We start from the raw sequence: 16717 nt of genomic DNA on the forward strand, positions 1-16717 counted from the left end.
ATTCGGCGGTTAAAGATGCTCGCGGAGAAAACTCGAGTTGGATTAATCCGATTGGCCGATACCTCTTTTTGTGACGTGTCAAAATCTGAGAGCCTTCGATGCCGCAGACGGCATCACAACATAACTCGCCTTGTCACTCGACTCCAGGCTCCGTTTTTTGCCGCTTTATTGTTGACAATTCTCTACGGCTGGGTGAAAGCCAGGCATCGTTACAGATTGGCGAAAACAACCGTTTGATCAAAAATGATGACCGACATAGGCGAACAGGCTGCCGTCGAAGTGCAGCCGAAGATCGAGCAATGCGAGAGGTAATATAACCTAGCACGAACGGACCTAACCTCTTAGTCAGCTGTTTTTCTATTAGGCAAAATTTATAATACTTAATTTCACGTTTGAAAAACTAATAAGCATCAGTATCGAACTAATAGCGCAAGAAGCCAACTTTCAAGTTCCAGCTTTTCATGGAATGATTTTCTCCTTAGTCCTAATGGAATTCGCGTTGATTTTACCCAAGCGACTGTGAACCTGGCACAAGGACTGCTCGAGGTGTATCGACCACCGCTGGAGCAAGTCAAGAAGGAATTGATTGAATTGACGTAAGGGATCTGGAAGCAGATTCGCTTGGTTCTCCGAGGTGGATGCTAAGACTAGATTTGATGTTTCAGTAATAAGCAAGAGACCCTCATCGGTCACATGCATGGAGAGAATGCAAAGTTGTGCCAGGTACAGCAGAACTTGGATATAAATGAAATGGTGAGTCCTTGTTCCTCCCAAAATTCTGCGATTTGAGATTGTTATTGCGGGATTGAAATTTTGATGTATATTTTGCAGTTTACGACGATCAAAATATATCAGGCAAAACTGGCAAATATTAAAAAAGACATGACCTCTGTCCATGAACGTACAAATAAGCTAAAGGTAATGAAAAACTCATAGTTTGAGACTATCTTGCAATATTTTCGATTCATTACATTTTTCATACTTTTTCATACTTAGAAACGAGCGACACGTTTTCAACAAATTAAGGAAAAGGAGGTGCTGCTCAAGGAACAGCGAGAACAAGAGATTAGTAGGGAGCACGAACTAATAGGGAAATCATCAGGGTCATAATTTATTGAAGAGATATTTGTGAACTTGATAAATCATTTGTTTGTGCCTTTTGCATCATGTTTACATCATTATTACCTTTATTGTTATCATCATTCATAGAGATAAATTTAAATATTTAGGATGGATGTTCAAACTTGTATACATGCATGGACATTTGACTACTTGTGTAACTTTGTAAGTCTCTGCCCTGGACAGAAATGTGATAAATACTGTAAATAAGATTAAAGTGATAGGATTTATAAAAATGTATTGTACTTTACACCCCCCTTACCAATTGAGCAGATGGAAGCTGTGCAAAATGTATCTAGAATTCCATCAGTAGAGGAGCTTCCATAAATGACGTGACGCTAAATTCTATAGTATAGTATAGGCATGGAAGAAAGACGAATAGCTCCCTTGCAAAGTTAAATAAACGGTTTTCAAAAAGATTTGATGGGGAAGGGAAGAAAGATCCACGAAACAATTACCTATTTAAAAAAACAAATTTATGGTATAATATCCAGCGACCACAAGATAAATTGAATAATCATAATATACATACAAATATCAATATGTAACAAGACACTAACTAATATCGTATTATCGATAGAATGCAAAAGTGTTAATTATCATGCCTTTGTGTCTAGCGGCAATATTATTATGCTTACACTTACACAGTAGTAAATTGGTATCGATTATTTATAGTGATACGTGATTCCGTATACTTATAGTTCTAAAATTTCAGGTAATCGTTCTCAAGCATAATTGAACCGAATGTTTAAAATAAGAAAAATTTTGAATAAGCCTAGATTGCCTGTACATCTAACTTTTTTATCTTCATTTTTTACTCTGTGTTTGAAAAAGTCATTCCAAATATTATGCAACTAAATTACACGTAGTATGAAATTTTTATTCTGTTCACATTCTCAGTGAGATATAGTTTCATATTCGAAAAAGAAATTTCTAGATATTGTTAATCATTATTCAAATCATCAACGATATGTTAGTCACGATAATTAGTGGTAAAAAAAATTGTGTACTGTCAAGATCATGAGAACTTGATGAATGCACGTTTCGGTGATTCTTGTGAATGTACTTTCGTTTCGTACATATTGCGAAATTTTTTTTTTTGTACTTTGAAGGGAGAGAAGTAGCGAGAGAAGGGGCGAAGATATATTTTACATTCAAATGTTCAGAGTAATGAATCAATATATCAAATGGATTTAGTTGTAGTCTTATACACACTCCTGAATAATTTAGAAGATTAGAATTGTTCTTCATGCGTCGTATAAGAGCAGTAAATATTTTGCACAACTCTGCTCTGCGTTCAAAGTTTCCTTTACTACAATCTTATAATGATATTGAATGTTGGTCATTATGGTTTGCTTTCATTTTTTTTTTTCTCAGTAATAATGATTGTTAAGTTCAATACTAACACATTAATACACCTAGAAGCGCTTAAAATGTGAAAATTAATTGAGAAAGTTGTTACAAATCTTCATAGCAAATATTCTGTGCTAAATTTCAATGGATAAGTAGTTGCTATTGCGTACCAAAACAAAAAATACAAAAATATCATGATTTGCTGTCAAGATCCTCAAAATCTATTGTTCAAACTCTTGCAGGGTGTACCAAAGAGGCGGTTTCTTATATCAGCCAATCTACAGTCGTCGATTCAATACTTTCCAATATTGAATAGAGTTCGTGAAGATAAGATATTTCTTTTTATTCATAAAATGAGAGTGGAGGGGGGGGGGGGGGGATGTAACAATGATGCTAATAAATATAAAAATCATCTTGAAACAATATTTTCAATTCTGTTTCAACATGTGACAACTATCCTCTTCAGAAGCTTCTTAATATATTAATTGTTTGCTTTTTGAACATCATCGAACATCCAAAGGTATCCCAATTTGGATTATGCAAGAAAAAAATATCTGTTATTATTCAGAATGGAAAAACAAGGAATACGTAGAATTAAATAACAAATGATATTATTAGGGAACGCGAGACATGTTTTGTATTAGCCCTATAACAAATGTGATCGCTCGTTTCAATATAGCTGGTGTACCAGGCTTGTTTGAAATGACCGACAGAGAATTACTAATCTCACGGAATAGATTGCGAGTGAACGGATTGCGTCTTGAAGACAAACGCAAGGCCAGAAATTGATAGTAGATGAAGGGCGTCAGTAATCCGGCTCGTCCACTGTTAAACAAAGTAGAACGCATACATTGAGCTATTGATAAACGAGAACAATGGAAGAAAAATGGAACAAAAGAAATCGATCAGCGAACAAAAAAATATAAGGAAATTCATAGCATACTTGAGGATCAGTAATATCGTGTAGGGTAGCAGGAGGGCTTCACAGATTGCACACAGTCTGAGTATGTTCCTAGATTGAAATTCCACTAGGGAGATCAGTAACCGCGCTCCCCACCAACTATTTTGTCCTAGACACTGAAAAAATACAATATCAATCAACTGTCTGTAATGTCAGAGTAAAAAATACATACATACATGTATATTAGACTGTTTCAAGATAAATCGATAATTTTTTTTTTTGCTTTACACAATCTTAAACTATACTTGGACATCAAAAAATAATCCTCGCGAAAGGAGGGGCCGGTCCTTCAAGATTTAGAGGTGTCTCATCGGACCTTTGTCTTTTTTATTTCGTTAATACGTAAATAATTAATTTGCATGGATGGAACAAACGTTTTTCTAGTCCTAAAATGATGAATATATTCCAAACTTATGTATAAGTACTGAATATACTAGAAAAAACGATCTTGATGATCGCAGCAACCATTATCGGTCGATATATACGTCGATAAATGCAAAAAACAAAAAAAAAATACAAGAATCTCCGTAAAAATGAATTTTTTATTATCGTCAATAATCTTCAATGAATACGATCATTGATACGCTGTTCCGATAATCATTTTCGGCTACAAAAAACTGGCCTGAAATTGACATAAGTCATTTCATCAATCAAAAATCGAGGCGCTTATTTCAACAATGTGAATTGCCCCATGATTTCCTGGATGAGCCTCTCATACAATGGGAATCTACCGAAAGCTTTCAAACGTGCTTAATGGTTTTCTCACAAATGAAAGTAGTAAATGATTCAGCTGAACGTGGAGTAGCCCTTGTCAAGGAATATAATAATTTGTTAACTAAAAATGAGGAACAAAAACAATATTTGTTCGAAATAGTTCAAGACCATAGAAAAAAATACCCCAATTGCAATAAGTCAAGTTTTTTGCAGCCGAAAATGATTATCGTAACAGCGTATCAATGAATGTATTCATTGAAGATTATTGACGATAATAAAAAATACATTTTTACGGAGATTCTTGTATTTTTTTTTTGTTTTTTGCATTTATCGACGTATATATCGACCGATAATGGTTGCTGCGATCATCAAGATGGTTTTTTCTAGTATATTCAGTATTACATAAGTTTGGAATATATTCATCATTTTAGGACAAAAAAAATGTTTGTTCCATCCGTGCAAATTAATTATTTACGTATTAACGAAATAAAAAAAGACAAAAGAGACACCTCTAAATTTTGAAGGACCGGCCTCTCCTTTCGCGAGGATTATTTTTTGATGTCCAAGTATAGTTTAAGATTGTGTAAAGCAAAAAAAAAAAAAAAAAATTATCGATTTATTTTGAAACAGCATAATATATATATATAGTGTGTATGTGTGTGTGTGTGTATTAGGGTGCTTTTTTTTTGGACTATATTTTTTTTTTTTCGGTCCCATCGTGAAATTTTGTTGGAAATACAACAAAAAAAATTCCCTGAAAGAATGAGCCCTTAATATTAATATTAAGTGCTCGCCCAAGGCATGTAAAGATTTCCCGCTTAAAATACACGTAAACTTCAATTTTTTTCTTTAAAACATCTACAGTTCAGAGGCATTCTATGGTGTAGTCTAGGACGTCAGTAGGTTTTCTTCGGAATGAAATGCTCTACAAAAGTGCTCATTGCGGTGAAGTCGTAACTCACACCGGCGAAGTCGTATGGGCCACCCAAACCCAATTTTTTCATGAAATTCTTGTCTTTTTGCCCGTATCTCGTAAATAACAAGAGCCACAAAAAAAATATTCAACAAATTTGTAGGAAATTTAATTTCCTACAAAAAAGTTCCAGAAAACCAAATTGCTAACATCGATATTTATTGAGATATTGGGCTTTTAAGGTGAGGAAGTATGGAATTTTCATGAATTATTGAGTCAAATTGTCGAATTATTGATTGTCGAATATTTTTTTGTTTTGTAGCTCTTGTAATTGTAATGACAAGAATTGTAATTGTAATGACAAGAGCTACAAAACAAAAAAATATTCGACAATCAATAATTCGACAATTTGACTCAATAATTCATGAAAATTCCATACTTCCTCACCTTAAAAGCCCAATATCTCAATAAATATCGATGTTAGCAATTTGGTTTTCTGGAACTTTTTTGTAGGAAATTAAATTTCCTACAAATTTGTTGAATATTTTTTTTGTAGCTCTTGTTATTTACGAGATACGGGCAAAAAGACAAGAATTTCATGAAAAAATTGGGTTTGGGTGGCCCATACGACTTCGCCGGTGTGAGTTACGACTTCACCGCAATGAGCACTTTTGTAGAGCATTTCATTCCGAAGAAAACCTACTGACGTCCTAGGCTACACCATAGAATGCCTCTGAACTGTAGATGTTTTAAAGAAAAAAATTGAAGTTTACGTGTATTTTAAGCGGGAAATCTTTACATGCCTTGGGCGAGCACTTAATATTAATATTAAGGGCTCAATCTTTCAGGGAATTTTTTTTGTTGTATTTCCAACAAAATTTCACGATGGGACCGAAAAAAAAAAGCACCCTAGTGTGTATATATATATATATAAAAAAATTGTGTACGTACGTCCAGCAAAGTGAGAGAATAACTAGCCGAATGCAGGATAGCGAAGAGCAAAACAGGAGCAATGACGACTATGATTTGTGTTAAAGAAATTCACTCTACTATGTGGCTTTTCATCATTTTAGACTAAAACGGCTGAAACCAAATTACCGGCGACTGAAATTCGCATGATAAAAGGATACGTGAAGCTGGAGCGACGTACAGGAATATTAACGAGTAGAATAAATTGTGGCATGAATCCTCCAGGACCAAAAGTGTCCAGAATTCTCTGCTGAATTGTACTCGTGGAAGTCTTTGATGAAGTCTAAGAGCACTGGTCGCTGCGTTGCACATCAAGATTTTGTAATAAGCGTTGTAAGGATTTCTGAGAGAGAATCAGGTGATTAGTATTCACAATATTCCGATTAAATTATCATTACATAACACTAGCTACCTGCGTTTAAGAATATCTTAGATCCTTGCCTTCTTTTTATGTGCACACCATCATATGCAATTAACTAGATTAACAAAAGAGGTTCGGATGCCATAAAGAATACATTATGCTGATGAGTTGACATACTTTCTTTATGAAACAAGTAAAGTTCAACGTCAAGGTAAATGTGTTCACTCTCTTCTATGTTTCGTTTTTTTCTCCTTTTTGTTTCTTCACTTTAATCATCCATCTTTTGTACAGTATGTGCAGGGTGTCTACCACAATTGACCATTCAGATTCCAGGACAATTAATTGGAAAATTCCAGGACCTTAACTTTGTTTTCTTATCAATTTATAAGAATAGGATAAGTCAGTAATCAATGAATTTATGTAGCAACTTATACACAGAGTGAATTACTAACGACTACATAGTCCGTCTGCTAAAATTTAATGCATTCATAATACTCCAGGACTTTTCTAGGATTTAAAGAGCAATTTTTGTTTTCCAGGATAATCCGAGGATTTCGGGATATTTAAGGAGCAGTAGACACCCTGTATGTTTACGAAATTTAAATAGAAATGTTAAGAGCCTTTACTTCAAACATATCGCTACAAAAACAAAATGCCAATTATAAAAGGCAAGGATAAAAAGGAGGAAATCAAACACTGTGTCAGCGATCGTGTATCTATTTTGCATATCTACTAATGGAATACTCGGACGCCGTGCTGAGTAATAATGCTGATAAAGTGATTCTTGCATTGATTATGTAACAATTGAAGTACATAATGAAATCTTCAAGTCATGCCAAGATAATGAGTGGGACAAGGACGTTCGTTAATAACTGAGTCTGATCGAGATGACAAAAAGCAGAAGAAATAAATGCAAGATTAAAAAGCATGTGTTGTTAACAGCGCGATTCAGGTATGTAACGACACGGAAGCATGTACTTAGGCTGGAATTACTTAATACTTCCAACATTTAATTAGGCATAGTAATAATATATTAAAAAAAATGAGCCAATTCAGATGATATTGTTTAAACGTATGTGAAAAAAATTTACTCCATCGTTGGTCGGCCTACCCAAAAATTGGAATAATGTAGCCCACTGTGAAAAGTATGGTCAATACTCTTGTTGCCCATAGTCCGACCGATATTTTGTTATCGATAACGTGCTGTTTTAAATTCTCCCATCCTTTTTCTGGCGTTGCAGTCCTGTCGCCTGATCCATTGCTCGCGGTATCAGCCATTCTGCAAAAAAAGTTTCACAATAAGGGAAAAAATAGTTCCAAAAGGATATAAAATTATCGAATATGAGATGTTTCGCAACAATGATTGTATCCCGTTATTAGCCGTTCTATCGAATGATATTGGAAAAAAGTATGAGTAAACGTATTTGGCTTGATTGCCTTGATTTCAATTTACTAAATACAAGCAGTTATGCAGAAAAGTGGATTTGTTTTCACCATGTTTTTACCATTCAAACTCAACGTCGACATTCTTAACAAGTAAATTTTAAAATGATGAGAGATAAAAAGATAAACAATACATAAAGAACTAATCGAAAAACAAGTATGAGAGAGAGAGATAGAGAGAGACATCTCAAGGACGCATAAATTAAGGGAATATTTTACTAGGCAATTAAATTGGAAACAAGATAGCAACGATGGCGTTGATATTTTTGCTAGATAATATTGCAGTAAAACAGGTTTCTAAGACTAATTAAAATGAGAGGAAGAGAAAGACAAAATTTGAGCCAGTTTTTACTCAGGTGAAGATCATTTCTATGTGCCTGAGGCAAATTACCGAGAGATAAGCGATTTATCATGGGCCGCGTGATCGGTGACATTTGGACAGAATGAATCGTGAAATAATAATTATGTAGGTGCGGATGCGAATATACATATAATTTTAATATCTTTTGTGAAAATCTAGGGTAAAAGTGTCGGAAGTGAGTAATCGGCAGTTGCTCTGAGCTGTGTTTGAATAATTGATTCCTCCACGGAGGAATCAATTTATCGGGAAGAGCCCTTAATTTACAGTTATTGTAATTATGCGTGACATATACATCTAAAGAACCTAGCCCTACTTTTGCACGTTCACACATTGCACGAATGATTTGCGGGTGATTGCTGTACGGGAACTTGAAGGGCGTTGAAGGGACATTGATAATCGTGGAAAGACACTCACCTTATATGTACTAAATGATGTTTAACCTTATATTTAATTGATTCAATTTCTCGTAGTAAATAACTACAAGTTCATTTGAGCTGTTTTCACGGCTACGTATATTTCTCGAGCTTTCGCGAGCAGGTGCGAGTTGACTTGACTCGAAACGACTTTGCTGCTGCGCCGTGCGACACGGACCGGTATTTTCATACGTCTAGAGCCGTAGAGATGGCGGCACAAGCTAGGGCCTTACTCACAGCGCTCACAGCAATAATTTCAACTTAACTCATTTTCACCATATTAAAATCGAGTAGTGTAAAAATGAATCGATGATAGAAAAGTACTGAAAATCTTTGTCGAAAAGTAACTACTGCCCCTCGATTTTTAGCAACGGATTTTTAACGTGAATTTATTATTTCATACGCAAACACGAATGCAATCATAAATTCAAATTTGATTATCCCGTTCATGTTTCTTCAAAAATTTCAGTATTGCTGCACATTATGAAATGTGAATACAAACTCACGAACCGATTAAGCATTTCGAAATTTCGAAAATATAGATTTCATAACACGGTAGGCTGACACGGTGATCTGTATGCGGTTAATCGATGTGTCGATATATCGACTCTCGAAATCAGAAATCCGAAAGTATTAGACAGTGGCGCATCACAAGGTCATTCGCTTCTTGCCCAAGCATTCACGGCCATCCACGCTATATTCACGCTTTCCGCCGTGGGAAAAGGAAAAAGAATGGAAGAGAAATCATGTACTTCCATACAGCATTTAATAGTACATGCGTATGTTTATTAATTCCCGTTATTTTTCTAGTTTTTCTGTCTTACAGTATGTTCGTTTGAAACTTTCTAAAATATTAGCACATTCGCAACATGCGAGAAATTCGTCAATTTTAACTTGACGCTTCGAACGATAATCATCAAATCAAATCGCTGCGGCTGCAGATTTAGCCTGGCCAGCAAGAGACATAATGTAATTTGTCCTAATTATTTATCGATGACATATGTGTAATGCGATATTTAGCGGTCACCATTTATTACTCAACTATAAACATAATTATTTGCTTACTCGACGTTGTACTTGCAAACAACATTTCATCTGCAAAACCAACCAGCGCATGCAGTGCGTAATTTTAGTCCCATTTTAGTCAATTACGAATTTCAAATTACTCTAAACCCTCATCGTGTCCTATTTATTATCTTGCGTTTGCTATCTACAGAAGTGTAAATAGATACCGTACCTAGTGGAATCTTATGAAAAAGTAACTGTAGTACAAACGTTTACACGGATACGTGCACACGGAACAGGCAAGGTCGGAGAAAGCGGCCGAAGTGAGAAAGTTCTAACTTCGGAAAGTGTTTCGAGTAGTAAACGCGTCAGGGGGCAGAGGAACAATTATCCAAAAGAATTTGATAATCATAATTTGACGATTCAGTGAATCGGCGTCCGGCTACGAATGAAAACAGCTGCGGTATCGCAGCCGAGTAAAGGCCCAAACATGTTTCTCTTATTCGGTTCAATTTTTATCTTCGCCGCCGGTGTTGCAGCTTATTTCAAACCGAAGAAAAGCCTGTCTCACATCACCACTGAGATACTATACGAATTCAAGTACAACGCGCTTGGGATGAAGGCCCTTGTGGCAGATTTTCTTGAGTCCAAACGCAACAGACTCGGTAATAACACTATGCACAAATTTATAAATTTTTGTTATTCTCACGCATGAAATATTCCCACGCCTCGTTTTGAATTTGTGAATAAAACATCCACTTATTTTTCAGACCTACCCAAAAAGGCGGGAAAAGTTGCTATCGTTACAGGTGGATCTCGAGGAATCGGTGTTGCAGTTGTTAAAATGCTGCTCCAGTGTGACATGGAAGTAATAATTGGTAATCAATGGTGCATTTTCATAGCGTTTCACCTGCAATCTTTGCTGTGATGCAGCGTGTCGTTACGCTTTCCCTTCAACTGGTAACCACATGTACTTATTTCTCGTATGAATTATTTACAGCGTGCAGAACGCCTGCAGCTGCCGACAGAGTTGTCAGATCACTAAGAGAATCAGGGGTGACCGGAGGATCGACAAAAGTGTATCAATTGGATAACAACAGCCTTGAATCTGTGAGGAGATTTGCCGAATCCGTTAAGGTGGAGTACCGAAAAATTGACGTTCTCGTGAACAATGGTACAGTGGCTTAATTTATCTGTGGAAGGAATAAATGAAAACAAAATGATATATGCTTCAAAACTACGCAGAAGCTTGGGAAGTTATTTAGAATCAATTTTCTCATTTTCAGCTGGCGTCATGTTTACTCCTTATTCTGAAACTAAGGAAGGTTTCGAACAGCAATGGGGCGTTAATTACCTCTCTCATTTTTTGTTGACGTCGCTGCTTCTGCCGTTGCTAAAAGCTGCTGGATCGCAGAACGAGTCGGCTAGAATCGTTAACGTCTCTTCATGCGCTCATCTCGTTGGCACAATAAATTTTGACGATATTAATTTCAAGTAAGTACATGATTTGATCATGAACACAAAACTCTATACTTGCGATTACAGGGCACTGCTCACTTGAAACTTTTATATGAATTATTAACCAAAGTTCTGTTTTTTCCCAGAAAATCTTTTATCACGTCAGCTGCGTACGCTCAGAGCAAATTGGCTCAAGTAATGTTCACGAGATCCATCCAAGACCTGCTGGTCAAGGAGCGTATTTGCGTTGAAGCTTACTCTGTTCATCCTGGAATAGTGAATACGGATCTCTTTAATAATACAGCGCTGAAAAAGCATGCCCAATGGATAATCAACTTGTTCTTCAAGGTGAGTATATTACTTTAATAAACTCGTATGAAATTAGTAGTTGTATGCATAACGTTTTCAAATAAATTTGTGTCTACAGAATCCGACACAAGGGGCTACTCCAATTGTTTATGCTGCTGTGAGTAATGAGATCGCAGGAAAAGGTGGAATGTACATCAGTAACTGTGGCGAAAGTCCAGTTAATGACAAAGTTGAGGATCCAGAGATTCGTCAACGACTGTTCAATTTGTCACTTGAACAAACTGGATTACAAAGTTTTATCTAAAATTATGTTGCTTCTGATATTACATTCTATAACAGCGGCCTTAACATGCTACAAAACGACATTGTGAGTCAGTTTGACAAATTAAAGAACTAGATAATTACATTCTGTAGCCAGAATATAAGTATTAACTTGAAAACATACTCATGTACATAGCTGTCTGACTAAAACGTAAGTATTACAATATTCATGTACTTAAAACGAGTTGGAAGGTCTGGCGTTGAAAAGGGTAAAAATCTTTATTTGTTGAATTATTTTACGAACCTCGAACAAAGAAGAAAACTCGGATGTGTTCAGTTGAGAGATTTTATTTGGTTACAAAGAATATCAAGTGTATGAAGACTGGACAAAAATATACATCATGTATTCATAGTTTTACAGAGAAAAATGTGAAATGTTCTTAGAATAAATAATTATTTCTCGACTTCCAAATATCTTTTGAGATTATATTTGTAAGTTGTTACCTATTTGTTTTTATGATACAGTGTTATACCTATCACTTGAAATAGAGTAAACTTCATTATTGCGTCAAGAAATCAAATTATATGTAATTTTTTTTTTTTTAATTGTAAGTGTACGTATTTTTTCAATTGATTTTAATTAATTTGTTGATAGATTTACACAATCTTAGATAATGTAGTCTGAGTACCCAAATAATATAGAAATAATGAATCAACGGATAACCGAATGACGAGTTTTAATCAATCCAATAATCCTAAGTGAAATTTCGAATGTAATGAGAATAGCCCGCAAACCCAGCCAACACAAAATGGGGGTGCTTAATACGGAGATATAGATATTTATTTGAATATAAATTGTAACACTATCACGGTAGGTTGATTTTAATTTTTATTAAATAAATTACAAGATATTGGTCAATTTGATTTGGTTATTAGCATTTTAAAGCAGTGCAGAGATATCTTTATAAATATTTGTAGTTTGCAAATAATCATCTAGCAGTCGTTTTGTTTTCATATATTTTCTTTTCATTGCTTCGTGCCGAATAAGAATTTTCTAATAATACTCGTTTGCAGTAAGATTTATTACAATATCTGTATATGCAGGTAAATGCTAATTGAGTAGAAAGTCAGTTAACATTTTACAGTAAGTGGTTTGCGGTACTACAATGAGTACTGATTTTTACTTACAATTGCAGGACACAGATGTGTAGGTATAGGTATACGTTTGCATGTACTTAACAATAATAATATTTATTGCACGAGCTGTTTTTTCTTGCGTCGAATTATCGTTTAACAAAACGATAATTATTATCAGCTATGCAAGTAAATTCTAAGCCATTTAATTAATGTCTAATGTGAAGCATATTTACAAAAGAGAAAAAAAAACTGTGGACCAATATTACACGCAATGTCATCTATTGGTTATTATCTTATTATTAAGTTCGCAATCAATTTCCATACGTCAATACAACAATAACAACAACAACAACCAATTGCTGTGAATAAATTATCAAAGGCATAAATAAATAGTAAGAATATTGACAATTTGAAAAACTTCAATATTCTTCGATTCATGTATGATTATTAGTAACGGGAGAAGCTCATGCTGATGCTACGCACACGCGGACGCAACTATGAAAGCTGTTTTTGATTATTTACATTAACTAAACATGGAGTATACATCAAATATTAAAACAATTTGATCGTACTTTATAACTAGACTTCTAAGTCGATGCGTGTTTCAAGTTTCTTTCTTTTTTCATTAATTAATGGCAATTTTTAATTTTCTCGTCAATAAATCCATCATTTTTATGTTTCAAGCGAATTAAGTACAGAGCCTTAGTACATAAATTCTATCACTGTTCAGTCGGTGATATATGATAATTAACTACAGTATATAGTGTGTTTGTATTACGAAAAAATTTTAAATTTCTTGCTGAGAATTTCCTCGTGATACATCGTTATACGACATAGCGAATATTTTATGTTACAGCTATTAAAGAAATTTCTGGCAACCTGTAAACCCATTTTATTCATGAATACTATTTAGAAGTCTTCTTTCATTTACTGCCATTTATCACACTATGATTTTCATAGGAATTACACCATATATACGTAGAGATAAATGACAAGTGAATTGATATGTTTTCATTAGCATGGCCCAAACCCATACCTTTCTTTGTCAGTTTATTTGTTTTCTCGTTTCACTACGGTTACAATAAATTATATTCAACGCGCGAATTTGGTGTGATAAAAATGTTTCGGTAATTGATATACATGTTAAAGTAAGGACCAAATTGTCACGAAACGCAACATTTTTTTATTAACTTCTGTTTCCTGTGAAGCTGTTTACAATTATCATATTATAGTATGAAACGTGCGATGATTCTTAGCTTGGCCGCACCTTCTTTCCTTTATTATGATAGTCTTTCGGAAGCTTGCAATAGTTGTTCAGATGATCTAGAACTACTACAGTGTCATCGAAAGTCGATATCTTATTGTATTATGATAAAAAATTACTTGATATTAATTGACTGCTTGTATTTACTTGGAATTTCCAGTTAGCTTCTTTAATCAGCTTTGACAAACTGTAAGTCATTTGTAACTAATCACCGTTCGCAGAGTCGATCAAACCAAATAAAACCATGTTATGATTAGGCAAATTATCAGAAATATTGGACGAGAGAGATGATAGTTATTCCGAATTAGCTACCTTAAATGTAGAAGAAAAAAAATAGGTACGTAAACGAAACACTGAGCTATATTCAATACTGTTCAAATTATACAAAGTAAACATGCAGACTAGACTGTGATGCACGAAAATTGAGTAACCTGAGAGCTTACAACGAAGGTAATATTTGCAACAGGTAATTATGATATAATTGTACAATGAGTAATTAGCCTTAATGGTAAAAATTAACGATAAATCAATAACTAGATATTAAAATCTCAATGGAAACTTAAATAATTAATCAACTATTCATCAAATTTAACAGCGTTTGGCAATCGTCAGAATTATGCAACAAAAGGATAAAATGTACTCTGAAGACATTATCTACACGAGCTTCAATGGGTTTGATCATTTGTTTGTTTTGCTTTAGTTTCTTCAAAGGAGGTGAAAATTTTTTAAAATGGGTACATATTATATGTATGTATAGATTTAATATGTGTATAAAATCAACAGGCTTGAAATGCTATCAAGTGGAGTGTAAATGGTTATTAACGTTGCAACTTTTTTCATCAAGCTACTTCTAGTACGTCAAGGGATTTCGGTTGCCATTGATTGGATGATGCAGTAATAGGGGAACAAGTTGTCGAAAACAATTCGATCCCACAAGATTAAGTAAGTCGGCTACAACTGCAATTACTGCTGTCGCCTATTGAAGTAGTTTTACCATTAATTGAAGTGGCGTTTGTTTCGTACCTCGGTAATTCCTTGCTCCGTGCTTGCTGAAATTTTTGAATAGTGGAAGAAAACATTTTTATAAAGTATTCACAATGAATGAATGTCAAAGTTCTACATGATTTGGAAATGAAAATCTTCTCGTTTCTTACTTCCATGAGCTCAGCAGCAATTTCCATGAAGAGTCTTTCCACATTTTCAGCCTCTTTCGCAGATGTTTCCAAAAAGTACATGCTGTGTCTCTGCGCAAAGTCTTCTCCGACGTGCGTTGGTATTTCTCTGTCTTCACGATCAATTTTGTTACCTGACGAATTTGCCATGAAACATTTTTAATCAGAAATTGTCAAATGGAACCTCACTGAAAATTTTATGCTTATCAACAAACAATTATTTTGTTCTCACCAACTAGTATCCTCAGTACTTTGTTGCTCGCGTATTCTTCGATTTCTCGTAGCCAGTCGGGAAGACAATCGAAAGTTGGCTGACAAGAAATATCATAAACTAGAATTAAAGCGTGCGCTGATCTGTAGTAGCTTTGGGTGATCGATCGGAATCTTTCTTGTCCAGCCGTGTCCCAAATTTGTAGCTAAAAAAATGTAATAGCTTGTTAATCAAACGTTTCCTGGTTAATTCAATTACATTTAAGTAATAGTAAGGTTATAAGCGGTAAGAATATGCACAAGAATGAAAACAAGGGAGGTTATTACACATTTGTAACACTTTTGAAATTTCGTTGTTATCTATGTTAGATGATTGAGGATTTTTATGTACAATTTTGAGAGTTGAGCGAGCCTGGAAAGTTGTACATGATTGTAAAAATGCGTATACACATTCAGTTAGCAATATACATGTAAAACAACTTGTGATACCAACCTTAACTTTCTCGTTTTCTACCTCGACGGTTTTGATCATAAAATCAACCCCAATCGTTGCACCTTGACCAGGGGGAAAGAGCCCCTGATGAAAACAAAGAAAAAAAAATGAATAAGCACAAGATATAAAAGGGAAATTTTGGACGACACATTCGAATCAGCTTATTTGTTAAATGAAAATGATTACCTGAGTAAATCGTCTTACTAAGCATGTTTTTCCCACCCCCGCATTACCAACTAAAACAACTTTGAAGAGGAATTTGTAGTCTTCCATCGCATTTGCGGTTCCGCGGTGTCCCGATCCCGTGTAAAAAAGATATCCTGTTTGCAAGGGGTAATTGTTGAGAACATTTCCTCTGCAGGGCGAAAATTGAAAATGATGATGCGATACACTTTTGTGTATCGAGAGACTCACCTTGACAGCAGCAGCACCAGTGATCTCGAAAAATAACGAAATTTACGATCACATCAACAATAATTGTACAGATTGCACGGTCCGTACAGGTTCATCGCGGGGCTGTTGAACTAAATTGCAAAGTGTCTTACACAAGTCAATGCTGTTTGATTTTGAATTGCGAAACGCTTTGCGCGATCACATTTCAATCAACAATAATATTCATTACCACTGCTGGAGATACACAATTACTACTGAAACACTGTACTATGACTGTCCTGTACGACTGTACGAGGTACTTTCAGAAATTACGTTTTTCAATCTCAACTCGCGTAGACGATTGGAGCTATCCAAATTGTGAAATTACGATTGGTTATTTCCGCTGGAAATTACGTAACGAATTGCGGA

The 16717-nt window shown here is 34.9% G+C and overlaps 4 protein-coding genes across 7 annotated transcripts; 2 read left to right on the forward strand and 2 right to left on the reverse strand.

Annotated features, from left to right (window-relative positions):
* Positions 1-9: 9 nt before the first annotated feature.
* Positions 10-1937, forward strand: Pldn (biogenesis of lysosomal organelles complex 1 subunit pallidin). The gene is made up of 5 exons (XM_046619869.2): positions 10-308; positions 483-596; positions 666-753; positions 832-918; positions 997-1937. Exons 1-5 carry the CDS (start codon positions 244-246, stop codon positions 1108-1110), a joined length of 468 nt encoding a protein of 155 aa, XP_046475825.1. The 5' UTR covers positions 10-243; the 3' UTR covers positions 1111-1937.
* Kr-h2 (Krueppel homolog 2) lies at positions 1574-8775 on the reverse strand. Of its 2 annotated transcripts, none has more exons than XM_046619866.2 (6): positions 8609-8775; positions 7502-7669; positions 6191-6372; positions 6012-6079; positions 3416-3549; positions 1574-3297 (listed from the first exon to the last, which is right to left on the reverse strand). In XM_046619866.2, the coding sequence occupies exons 2-6, from the start codon at positions 7666-7668 to the stop codon at positions 3087-3089; spliced, it is 762 nt and encodes a 253-aa protein (XP_046475822.1). In that variant the 5' UTR covers position 7669; positions 8609-8775; the 3' UTR covers positions 1574-3086. The 2 variants fall into 2 exon arrangements, with proteins under 2 accessions (XP_046475822.1, XP_046475823.1); XM_046619867.2 differs by lacking the exon at positions 8609-8775 and adding an exon at positions 7896-7915.
* On the forward strand, positions 7204-12559 carry LOC124215930 (polyprenol dehydrogenase). Of its 3 annotated transcripts, none has more exons than XM_046619864.2 (7): positions 7204-7342; positions 10152-10277; positions 10383-10490; positions 10613-10786; positions 10899-11106; positions 11217-11418; positions 11498-12559. In XM_046619864.2, the coding sequence occupies exons 2-7, from the start codon at positions 10229-10231 to the stop codon at positions 11681-11683; spliced, it is 927 nt and encodes a 308-aa protein (XP_046475820.1). In that variant the 5' UTR covers positions 7204-7342; positions 10152-10228; the 3' UTR covers positions 11684-12559. The 3 variants fall into 3 exon arrangements, with proteins under 3 accessions (XP_046475820.1, XP_046475819.1, XP_046475818.1); XM_046619863.1 differs by lacking the exon at positions 7204-7342 and adding an exon at positions 9246-9386; XM_046619862.2 differs by lacking the exon at positions 7204-7342 and having other exon boundaries at positions 9598-10277.
* Positions 11973-16664, reverse strand: LOC124215932 (ras-related protein Rab-30). The gene is made up of 6 exons (XM_046619868.2): positions 16331-16664; positions 16103-16236; positions 15917-16000; positions 15446-15629; positions 15196-15347; positions 11973-15090 (listed from the first exon to the last, which is right to left on the reverse strand). The coding sequence occupies exons 2-6, from the start codon at positions 16187-16189 to the stop codon at positions 14980-14982; spliced, it is 618 nt and encodes a 205-aa protein (XP_046475824.1). The 5' UTR covers positions 16190-16236; positions 16331-16664; the 3' UTR covers positions 11973-14979.
* Positions 16665-16717: the final 53 nt, after the last annotated feature.

Source organism: Neodiprion pinetum, chromosome 4 (genome assembly GCF_021155775.2).
Source record: "Neodiprion pinetum isolate iyNeoPine1 chromosome 4, iyNeoPine1.2, whole genome shotgun sequence".
NCBI classification, from domain to species: domain Eukaryota; kingdom Metazoa; phylum Arthropoda; class Insecta; order Hymenoptera; family Diprionidae; genus Neodiprion; species Neodiprion pinetum.

Bases quoted from the DNA above. Each gene is read 5' to 3' on its own strand.
- Pldn (XM_046619869.2), top strand. From the start codon at position 244: ATGATGACCGACATAGGCGAACAGGCTGCCGTCGAAGTGCAGCCGAAG. The intron at 309-482 runs GTAATATAACCT...TTTTCTCCTTAG, and splicing joins AAGATCGAGCAATGCGAGAG to TCCTAATGGAATTCGCGTTG. The intron at 754-831 runs GTGAGTCCTTGT...TATATTTTGCAG, and splicing joins ACTTGGATATAAATGAAATG to TTTACGACGATCAAAATATA.
- Kr-h2 (XM_046619866.2), bottom strand. From the start codon at position 7,668: ATGGCTGATACCGCGAGCAATGGATCAGGCGACAGGACTGCAACGCCA. The intron at 6,373-7,501 runs GTAGGCCGACCA...ATTCTCTCTCAG, and splicing joins TACATTATTCCAATTTTTGG to AAATCCTTACAACGCTTATT. The intron at 6,080-6,190 runs GTATCCTTTTAT...CACAAATCATAG, and splicing joins GTACGTCGCTCCAGCTTCAC to TCGTCATTGCTCCTGTTTTG.
- LOC124215930 (XM_046619862.2), top strand. From the start codon at position 10,061: ATGAAAACAGCTGCGGTATCGCAGCCGAGTAAAGGCCCAAACATGTTT. The intron at 10,787-10,898 runs GTACAGTGGCTT...TCTCATTTTCAG, and splicing joins TGACGTTCTCGTGAACAATG to CTGGCGTCATGTTTACTCCT. The intron at 11,107-11,216 runs GTAAGTACATGA...GTTTTTTCCCAG, and splicing joins TTTGACGATATTAATTTCAA to AAAATCTTTTATCACGTCAG.
- LOC124215932 (XM_046619868.2), bottom strand. From the start codon at position 16,189: ATGGAAGACTACAAATTCCTCTTCAAAGTTGTTTTAGTTGGTAATGCG. The intron at 15,630-15,916 runs GTTGGTATCACA...ACATTTTTTTAG, and splicing joins TAGAAAACGAGAAAGTTAAG to CTACAAATTTGGGACACGGC. The intron at 15,348-15,445 runs GTGAGAACAAAA...CAAATTCGTCAG, and splicing joins AGTACTGAGGATACTAGTTG to GTAACAAAATTGATCGTGAA.